Source organism: Carcharodon carcharias, chromosome 18, assembly GCF_017639515.1.
Source record: "Carcharodon carcharias isolate sCarCar2 chromosome 18, sCarCar2.pri, whole genome shotgun sequence".
NCBI lineage: Eukaryota > Metazoa > Chordata > Chondrichthyes > Lamniformes > Lamnidae > Carcharodon > Carcharodon carcharias.
In genome coordinates, this window is record NC_054484.1 from 21,708,445 (window position 1) to 21,718,761 (window position 10,317).

General features: G+C 46.4%; 1 protein-coding gene across 5 annotated transcripts in view; it reads left to right on the top strand.

Moving 5' to 3' along the window:
* LOC121290680 (Down syndrome cell adhesion molecule homolog) overlaps positions 1-10,317 on the top strand; it is a 548,723-nt gene that overhangs the window by 436,240 nt on the left and 102,166 nt on the right. For all 5 annotated transcript variants that reach the window (XM_041211452.1, XM_041211450.1, XM_041211451.1 and 2 more), the window contains exon 19: positions 5,624-5,757. In XM_041211452.1, coding sequence (XP_041067386.1) covers positions 5,624-5,757 — 134 coding nt within the window. The remainder of the gene's footprint in view (positions 1-5,623; positions 5,758-10,317) is intronic.

Below are 10,317 nucleotides of genomic sequence, written 5' to 3' on the forward strand. Positions count from 1 at the left end.
TGGTGAGCTGCCTTCTTGAATTGGTGTAGTCCATGTAGTGTAGGTACACCCACAGTGCTGTTAGGAAGGGAGGTCCAGGATTTTGACCCAGCAGCAGCAAAGGAACAGCGATATATTTCCAAGTCAGGATGGTGAGTGACTTGGAGGGGAACTTCCAGGTGGTGGTGTTCCCATCTATCTGCTGCCTTTGTCCTTCTAGATGACAGTGGTTGTGGGTTTGGAAGGTGCTGTCGAAGGAGCCTTGGTGAATTCCTGCAGTGCATCTTGTAGATGGCACACACTGCTGCTACTGTGCGTCAGTGGTGGAGGGGGTCAATCTTTGTGCATGTGGTAACAATCAAGCGGGCTGCTTTGTCCTGGACAGTGTCAAGCTTCATAAGTGTTGTGGGAGCTGCACTCATCCAGGAAAGTGGGGAGCATTTTATCACACTCCTGACTTGTACCTTGTAGATGGTGGACAGGCTTTGGGGAGTCAGGAGATGAGTTACTCACAGCAGGATTCCTAGCCTCTGGTCTGTTCTTGTAGCCACAGTATTGATATAGCTAGTCCAGTTCAGTGTCTGGTCAATCGTAGCCCCAGGATGCTGATAATAGGGGATTCAATTATGGTAATGCCATTGAATGTCAAGGGGTGATGGTTAGATTCTCTCTTGTTGGAGATGGTCATTGCCTGACACTTGTGTGGCGCGAATGTTACTTTCCACTTGTTAGCCCAAGCCTGGATATTGTCCAGGTCTTGCTGCATTTGGACATGGACTGCTTCAGCATCTGAAGAATCGTGAATGGTGCAGAGCATTGTGCAATCATTAGCAAGCATCCCCACTTCTGACCTTATGTTGGAAGGAAGGTCATTGATGAAGCAGCTGAAGATGGTTGGGCCTAGGACACTACCCTGAGGTGATGTCCTGGAGCTGAATTGAATGACCTCCAACAACCACAACCATCTTCCTTTGTGCTATGCATGACAGTGGAGAGTTTTATTCCTGACTCCCATTGACTCCAGTTTTGCTAGGGCTCCTTGATTCCACACTCGGCCAAATGTGGCCTTGATGCCAAGGGCAGTCACTCTCACCTCAGGAGTTCAAATTAATTCCTGACAAGAATGTGATTTTTAAAATGAACGATGATAACATTTGTACTTTTATTAAGAAGTACATTAGCCAAAAGTTTGCGATTCATCTCCACTGCTGCAACTCTGGCAAATGGGAACTGTGACTTGGAAGCATGATTTTAAATGAATTTCCAGGTGTTCAGGTGACTTATCAATCCCCAACCAATGCTCATGGCAGCATCAGTGATCGTGGCGTTTTTTGGGCATGCCGCACGTGTTTGAGGCAGGGTGGGGAAGTTGCTTGGAAGGTGGCTAAGGAATTCAGCATTGGCCAGTCACTGTTGTGAACAGCGAGAATGTCCAGGCCATAATATCAGTATAAAGTAAAAAAAAATGGTCCCTTTTATAAGAGCAGGAGTCTGGATGACTACTACATGACCACCAGCAGTAGGGTGAAGTGAAAGAAGGATGCACAAGAAGCCAGAGTTCTCATGAGGTTGTGGGACTGTAGGAGGTCACAGAACTAGAGAGCAGTGAGACCACAATGGGAGTTAAATACAAGGGTGGAAATTTTGTATTGTGATGCTGTGGGTATTAAATTCAGAAGGCCACCATCCTGATTACTTGGGAGGGAGAGCAACAACAACTTAACATGATAAAATATAATAAGTCGGGCTTCAGAGGAGTATTATAAAACAAAATGTGACACCGAGCCACATTTTAGAGATATTAGGACAGATGACCAAAAGCTTGGTCAAAGAAGTAGGTTTTAAAGAGCATCTTCAGGAAGGAAGGAGAGGTAGAGTGGTGGAGAGCTTAGTGCCGAGGCCACCAGTGGTGGAGAGATGAAAGTCAGGGATGCTCAAGAGGCCAGAATTAGAGAAGTGCAGATATTTCAGATGATTGTACAGCTGGAGGAGATCACAAGAATAGAGAGGGCCCAGGCTATGGGATGGATTTGAAAACAAGCTATTTTTAAAATCAAGCTCTACTTAATTAAAGTGAACAAATGCTCAGTAATGAGATTAACATCATAGCATCAAATGTTTTCCAAAAATAGTGTATAATTGAATAAAAATGTTTTGAGCATCAGTTCTGAAGTCGCTGGGCAGGATTTCCGCTACTGAACCAGGTAGCTCGATGTTGATTGAAGCACATAAGATCCTGAGGGGACTTGACAGAATGGATGTGGACAGGACGTTCCCTCTTGTGGGAGGATCTAGAACTAGGGGTCGCTCTTTAAAAACAAGGGATTGCCCATTTAAAACAGAGATGAGGCGAAACATTGTCTCTCAAAAGGTCGTGAGTCTTTGGAACTCTTTTCCTGAAAAGGTGGTGGAAGCAGAGTCTTTGAATATTTTCAAGGCAGAGGTGGATAGATTCTTGGTAAGCAAGGGGGTGATAGGTTGTCGGGGGTAGGTGGGATGCAGATTTGAGGTTACAGTCAGATCAGCCTTATTAAATGATGCAGTAGGCTCAAGGGGCCGAATGGCCTATTCCTGCTCCTTGTTCGTATGTTGGGAAATTTTGCAACAGGGAGACCCTCTGCTGTTTAAAGGGCCCCCTTAAACCTAATTTTCACTCCAGGAAGGCAGGGGCAGGATAGATTCGGGCCCCCTGACCCTGGAAGCAGAATCTGCGTAGATAGCCATGAGGGTGGGCTGGTTAAAAGGTCCATCCAATGTCCCAGGGACGTTGTCCCAGTTGTTTTAGGAGCTGTTATGTCCTCTAGCCCTCACCCCTCATGCCCCCTCACCCTCCCCCTCCCCACCCACTCCCCATGCCATCTCATGCCCCATTGCCACCTCCATAACCACTCAGCCAGCGACAGGGATAATGGGGTCTGTTTGAACTCAGCAGTAATTCCAAATGGCCGTACTGCATTCAGGTTTCTTGCCTGTGTGATTTGCACCACGCACCCTTCCCCTGCTGGCAGAAAAAGATCTGTCAGAAATGGGAGCAGCGACTCTGTGAAAATCTGGCTCTGAGTCTATTTCTGTTTATATTCCAGGTGGGCTACTGGTCAGTGAGTGCTGGAAATCTAGCCAACTATAGGATCATTGTGCCCAAACCTGTCATCGCAAATGGTTGGCATAATGTGTTCTGCCAAAGCAACCAATGGATAGCAATCAGTGGGCCAGACACAAATCAGAGTCCCTAATTGACTTTTCCCCTCAGCACAAGGACGCTGAAGCCAATTATATCACCCCAACCTGACTAAGAACAAAACCTCCAGTACTGAGAAGGGATCAAATTTCTGATCTTGACTGTATGCATCAGTTCAAATAGCCATTGAACTACCAGCTTGCTGATGCCTCTTGGTAGATGGAGCCCTTTTAAGGGAGATATAAAAAGCATCAATTTTGATCTTTCATTCTATGTGATATTACATTGCACTTGTTCAAGAAAAAATCTTTATGCAGCCTCTTCAGCACTTTGATCTACAGCGCATGACCAAGGTTGTGAAAGTCTTAAGGAGAGAGCCTCTGTGTAAACCGGGTTTCTCATTTCCAGTCAGCACAGCGTAAGAAGTTATTTCTTGTTTTTTTTTAAAAAAAAATCAGCTGAAGCTCGGAAGCGAGGTGATAAATAAGTTATAAAACAGGCACAGGCCTCATCATCGAGCTGTGCTAGTGATCGATCACGAATTAATGAGAGGTTTTGACATTCACTGTCCAAGTCAGCATTCAGCCAGCCATACCCTCCTGGGACGTTCCGTGCTGCGGATGAGGCCAAGATTGATTAGGTGTGTATTTCTCTATAAGATTGTTTAATCGATTTCCTTCTCCAGGTTTCGAAGAGCTGAGATAAATAATTTTCATGCCATTGTTTGTCAAATTATAGCTGAGTTGCATTTGGCTGCGGCTGCTGCCAAATTTGAAAAACAACAAGAAATATTTCTGAACGTTTTGTACCTGTCATATTTCTGCTGTAATGTCATCTTGCAACACCACGGCCCTGAAACAAGCTAAACAAGCCTTCCAACGGTCCCTGGGAATACACTGAGCATGTTGACTGGGAAGGAATGCCAACTTGATTCATTTCAACCAGGAAAGTGTCAGTGGTGGTACAATCACCCTCAGTGCTCTGGGTACGTCAAGGGGAAAAAGTATCAGGCAGGGGTCTGGCTTCTGATCGCTATCTGGGAAGCTCTGCTGCAACATGCAGGAGTGTGGATGTCAGATGAACACAGGCTGCCTACCTGCCCCTCGGTGATGCCACCTTCAGAAATAAGGTTGGCTTCTGCATATTGCTTAACGCCAGGGAGCTCTCCCTGCCCGTCATGTCTCATGACCCCTCCACCGCCTCTGTCTTGTCAGCCTGCTTGTCCAATATTCAGTCTTAAATGAGCAACAATTTCCTTCGGTTGAACGCAGAGAAAGCTAAAACCATTTATCTTCTATCTCCCTACCTGAAACTTGCTGCTCTTGCCAATTCCAACCGCTGCCCCAATCTCTGACTCTAGTTGAATTAGCTTATTTGAAATATCAGCACCCCAATTGGCCCAGAACTGAGCTTCTGACTCCATTTTCTCTCCAGCACAAAGACTACCCTCGCAACATCACCTGCTTCCTTTCCTCCCTCAAAACCATTTCAGACTAAGCTTTTGGTGCTCATTCTAATATCTCCTGCTTTGACTTGGCACCTTTGGTATTGGTTATGCCTCTCTAAAGCACCGTAGGATGCTATTCTGCGTTAAAGGTGCTATATAAATGCACGTTGTGTTGATATCCCCAACCCCAGCCCAGGAATAATGAGTTTAAATGTAAGTTAAGTTCAGCTAATTAAGCACATTTTTAAGTAATTTGCATTCACCACTACATTTTGCATAATTCAATCTTAAGTTGGTAACCAATGGAAATGTTCCCAGCCATTTTATTCAGCAGAGTAAATTGTGCAAGTTAGCATTTCAGTTGTGGAGAGTCACTCCACAAAGGAGAAGGGAGCAAATCAGAAACTTACCTGCAGAGGGCAGTGTGCTCAGTTAGAACCCTTCTTAATTCTCCAGATATTAAAATGAACAGTAGAAAGTTGACAGGTTGGTGATCTGAGTGCAATGCCCCCATGACCGAATGTCCTGAAAAATTAGGTACTGTGCTGGAAATTCCAGAATTTACCTCAGTAGGAACCTAGACTCCATATTATTAAAAAGTCTATTAGTCCCGGGCTCCATTCTCTAGAAAAGAGAAGGCTAACGGGTGTCCTCATCGAGATCTTTATGGTTATGAAGTGGTTTGATAAGGTAGACATGGAGAAGATGTTTCCGCTTATAGGGGAGTCCAAAACTAATAAATCCAATAGGGATTTCAGGAACTTCCTTATCCAGAGAGCGCTGAGAATGTGGAACTGGTTACCACTGGGTTTGGTTGAATTAAATAGTACAGCGACATTTAAGAGAAGTCAGATAAAGATACAAGGGTGCAGGAAATAGATGGTTATACTGGTAGGGTTAGGCGATAAGGAGTGAGGAGAGTCTCACGAGGAGCCTAAACACTGGCAGGGACCTGTGGGGCTGAATGGCCTGTTCCTGTGGTATAAGTTCAATGTAATAATTTTTGCTTTTAATTTTAGTTCCAGGTCCCCCAGGTGGAGTGAAAGCAGCTGCAGCCTCTGCCACAACAGTGGTCGTTTCCTGGCTTCCCCCACTGAAGATGAATGGCATCATCTGGAAGTACACCATATTTTGCTCTCACCCGTATCCAACAGTAAGGAATAGTTAACTGTGAACTCAAGATACCGTTGCATTCTAATAGGCTGGTGTTATTATTTTTGAGGTGCGGGTTGTGGGTGGGTGCATGAGGGAAGGGCAATTGGCCTCTCTACCCTCTGCCAAAGCCCTCAGTTAGCAGGGGCTGCACTAAAATAATCCTGCAGTGCTGTTTTTCCAATCGCGCCTCTCAGCTTGTGGGTTGTTACCATCAGTCTATTCAATCAGTCTATTCAGGCCATAAGATGCTCTCCTGGCCTGCATTCCATCCTGCACCCCTTGTAAACCTCAGCCCAGCCGAAACTCTGCTGCTTGTATCCTAACTCTCACCATCACCAAAGTCCTCACCGATCTCCATCGCTTCCCAGTATAGCAGTGCCTTGAATTTAAATCTCTCCATGGCCTCGTCCTTTCCTATCTATTATTTGAATGGAGAGAGACTGTCGAACGCTGCGGCACAGAGGGATCTGGCTGCCCTGGCACATGAATCACAAAAAGTTAGTATGCAGCTACAGCAAGTGATCAGGAAGGTGACTGGAATGTTGGCGTTTATTGCAAGAGGAATTGGGTATAAAAACAAGGAAGTATTGCCACAGTAGTACAGGGCCATGGTGAGGTTGCATCTCGAGGGCTGTGTTTTGGTCTTTTCACTTAAGAAAGGATATAATTGCATTAGAAGCTGTTCAGAGAAGGTTCACTCCACTGATTCATGGGATGAAGGGCTTATCTTATGAAGAAAGTTTGAGCAGATTGGACCTATTGGAATTTAGAAGAATGAGAGGTGATCTTATTGGAATATATAAGATAACAGGGTAGATGCTGAGAGGATGTTTCCCTTTGTGGTGAACTCTAGAACTAGGGATTAGTTCTAGTAAAAATTAAGATCTCCCATTTAAGACTAAGGAGAGATAATTTTTTTCAGAAAATTGTTAGTCTGTGGAATTCTCTTCCCCAGACAGCAGTGCAGATTGGGTAATCAAATATGTTCAAGACTGAGTTAGACAGGTTTCTGATCGACAAGAGAATCAAAGGGTATGGGGGTTAGACAGGAAAGTGAAGTTGAGACCACTTTCAGCTCAGCCATGATCTTATTGAATGTTGGAGTAAGCTCAAGGGGCTGAATGGCCTACTCCTGCTCCTAATTCTTGGGTACTTGTGTGTTAAACCTTTTACAACTCTCCAAGGTTACTGCATTTCTAATTCTGGCATCTTGCCCATCTTCAACTTCTTTTGCCTCACCATTGGCTGCTGTGCCTTCAGCCATCTCTACCCTAAGCTGTGAAATTCCCTAAACTGCTCCGCCTCTCTCTCTCTCTCCCCCTCTCTCTCCCTAACCCTCTCCTTCAAACCTACTCCTTTGACCAAGTTTCTGGTTATCTGTCCTAATGTCTCCATAAGTGGTCCGTTGTTGTTAAATTGTGTCTGGTAAAACTCCTGTGAAGCACCTTTGAATCTTTAACTGCATTAAAGGTGCTATATAAATGCGAGTTGTTTTTTTTGTTAATTAATAAGCTCTTGGCCTTTGCTCAATGCTTTCTTGCAGCATCATGCCTAAGATTGGAAACTCAATAAGTAAGGTAAATTATTTATTGTGTGTTTTCATAGCATGACATTTGGATTTTTTAGATGAATATTCTGAGGTGGGTGTTAGTTCGGTGCAGGGACTAGCTCTTAGAGATTTAAGCACGCACAAGGATTCGTGGTCACACCTCAGAAGCAGAGGCCAGTTGTTTCACTGCTAAATTTGGGAATTTACAGGTGGGAAGTGGGATATTGGGCAGGTTGGGATGGAGGTGACCCCTGTTTGGCATTCGAAACATGCCACATGTGACAGAGGAACTGAACATGGCAGCCGGCAATGAACTCAAATGTGGCTTCAGGAACCCCAAAAATCAGATGTTCCCTGTGAATTATCCTCAGTAATTGCATCGAACATATTCAGGTGAAGTCAATGTTTCGCACTTTCACACAAGCGAAGTCACATATTTCGGGGGGACAGGGGGCTACTGGTAACGTTGCTGGACTAGTAACCCGGAAGATCCAAGCCAATGTTCTGGGGATACAGGTCCAAATGCCACCATGGCAGCTGGTTAGATTTAAATTCAATTAATAAAATCAGGAATTAAAAAATTGGTCCCAGAAATGGTGACTGTGAAACCATTATCGATTGTCATGAACCATTTGGTTCATGAATGCCTTTTAGGGAAGGAAATCTGCCATCCCTTCCTGGTCTGGTAACTCTAATTGACTCCAGACCCACAATGTGGTTGACTCTTAAATACCCTCTGAAATGGCCTAGCAAGTCACTAAGCGGTATCGAACTGCTACAAAGTCTACAAAAAGAAATGAAACCGAACGGACCACTCAGACCTAGATGTCCTAGGCTCAACCATCTTCAACTACTCCATCAATGACCTTCCTTCCATCATAAGGTCAGAAGTGGGAATATTCGCAGATGCTTAAACAATGTTCAGCAACATTAACATCTCCTCAGATACTGAAGCAGTCCATGTCCAAATGCGGCAAGACCTCAATGATATCCAGGCCTTGGGCTGACAAGTAGCAAATAACATTCATACCACACAAGTGCCAGACAATGACATCTCCAACAATAGAGGATCTAACCATTGCCCCTTGACATTCAATGACATTACCATTGCTGAATCCCCCACTATCAACATCCTGGGAGTCACCATTGACCAGAAACTGAACTGGGCTAGCCACAAAAGTACTGTGGCTACAAGAGCAGGTCAGAGGCTAGGAATCCTGTGGCGAGTAACTCACCTCCTGACTCCCCAAAGCCTGCCCATCTACAAAGCACAAGTCAGGAATGTGATGGGATACTCTCCATTTTCCTGGATGAGTGTAGCTCCAACAACACTCAAGAAGCTTGACACCATCCAGACAAAGCAGCCCGCTTGATTGGCACCCCATCCACAAACATTCACTCCCTCCACCACTGATGAACAGTGGCAGCAGTGTGTACCATCTACAAGATGCACCTCAGAAACTCACCAAGGCTCCTTAGGCAGCACCTTCCATACCCACAACAGCTACCATCTAGAAGGACAAGGGCAGCAGAGAAATGGGAACACCACCACCTGGAAGTTCTCCTCCAAGCCACTCCCCATCCTGACTTGAAAATATATCGGCGTTCCTTCACTGTCGCTGGGTCAAAATCCTGGAGCTTCCTCCCTAACAGCACTGTGGGTATACCTACCTGACAGGGACGGTGGCGGTTCCAGTTCAAGAAGGCAGCTCGCCACCACCCTCTCAAGGGCAATTAGGGATGGGCAATAACTGCTGGCCCAGCCCACATACGTGACTTCATCCTTACTAATCTACCTGTCACAGATCCATCTGTCCATTACAATATTGGTAGGAGTGATCAGCACACGGCCCTTGTGGAGATGGCAGTATTGTCCCAGACTTGCACAAAGTGCAGTAGTGGGCGGGAAAGAGCCCTTTTTACCCACAGGCCGGAAAAACTGGTTTTTGTGCTGTTTCACCCCATTCATGGTGCGTCCGTCTCATCAATAATTCTTTCATGGGAAACATGCCGGATCGCTGGTGGGCCGGCTTGGGTTTGCCAGCCCTCCCGTGACCTCGGTCATATTAAAAGCACAGTGACCGCAGCCACCCCATGTTGACAGACCAGGACTGCTCCAAGTGGCAGATGGTTCTGAAAGCAAAGAAGACGGCAGCCCCCAAATTTAGCGGTGGAGGCCTCCACGCTGTCCTCTAGCCCCACTCTGGCTGCAGGAGGTCCACCAGAGTCACCAATCCGGCCTGGGAGGCGGTGGCCAGTGGCGGTCAGTGCCGCTGGAGCCCAGAGGAGGTCAGCCACCCACTGCAAGGAAATCCGTTCCACCAGGGTAAGTCACTCTTCCCATCACTCCCAAACCCATCACACATCCACAGGGGTCTCACACCTCAAGGGACAACACCACTAACTCTCACACACACCCTCACATCTCCATCAGGCTCATATCCTCTCAAGCTCCCATCCTCATCCCATCCATGGCTCCGCTCACCACACAAACATTCCACGCAGTGTCATGTGTCCTGCTTGCACTTTCTCCACCTGTTTTCATGCAGGAGAGGTTGGCTCACAACAGCAGGGAGGGGTCCCAGACCAGGGGCGGAGTGGCTCACATTAGGCCCCTCACTCACTTTGTGGAGTGTACCATCGCGTTGACTGGTGAGGGCATGGACCGTGCCTCTAGTGATGTTGAGGTCGGTGGTGAACACCCAAATGAGGATCCTGCACCACATCATCCCTCTCTCAACGCAACTGTGAGTGCTCTCTCTCTCTCCTGCTTTTGACTCTGCTGCCATGCACTAAATATCTCTACTTTGCTACTTTGGTTCACGGGGAGCTCTGCCAAGCGACCGACACACCCAGCCAGCCAGTCAATCAACTCCATCCATGCCCTCACCTCCAGCCAAGAGTACATCTCCTCCATTGCAGCGCAGAGATACACACCTCAGTGCATCCTAGATCTAGAGCAGGCTCTGGTTCACAATCTGGTGGTCACCGCATGTCCGCAGCAGGAGG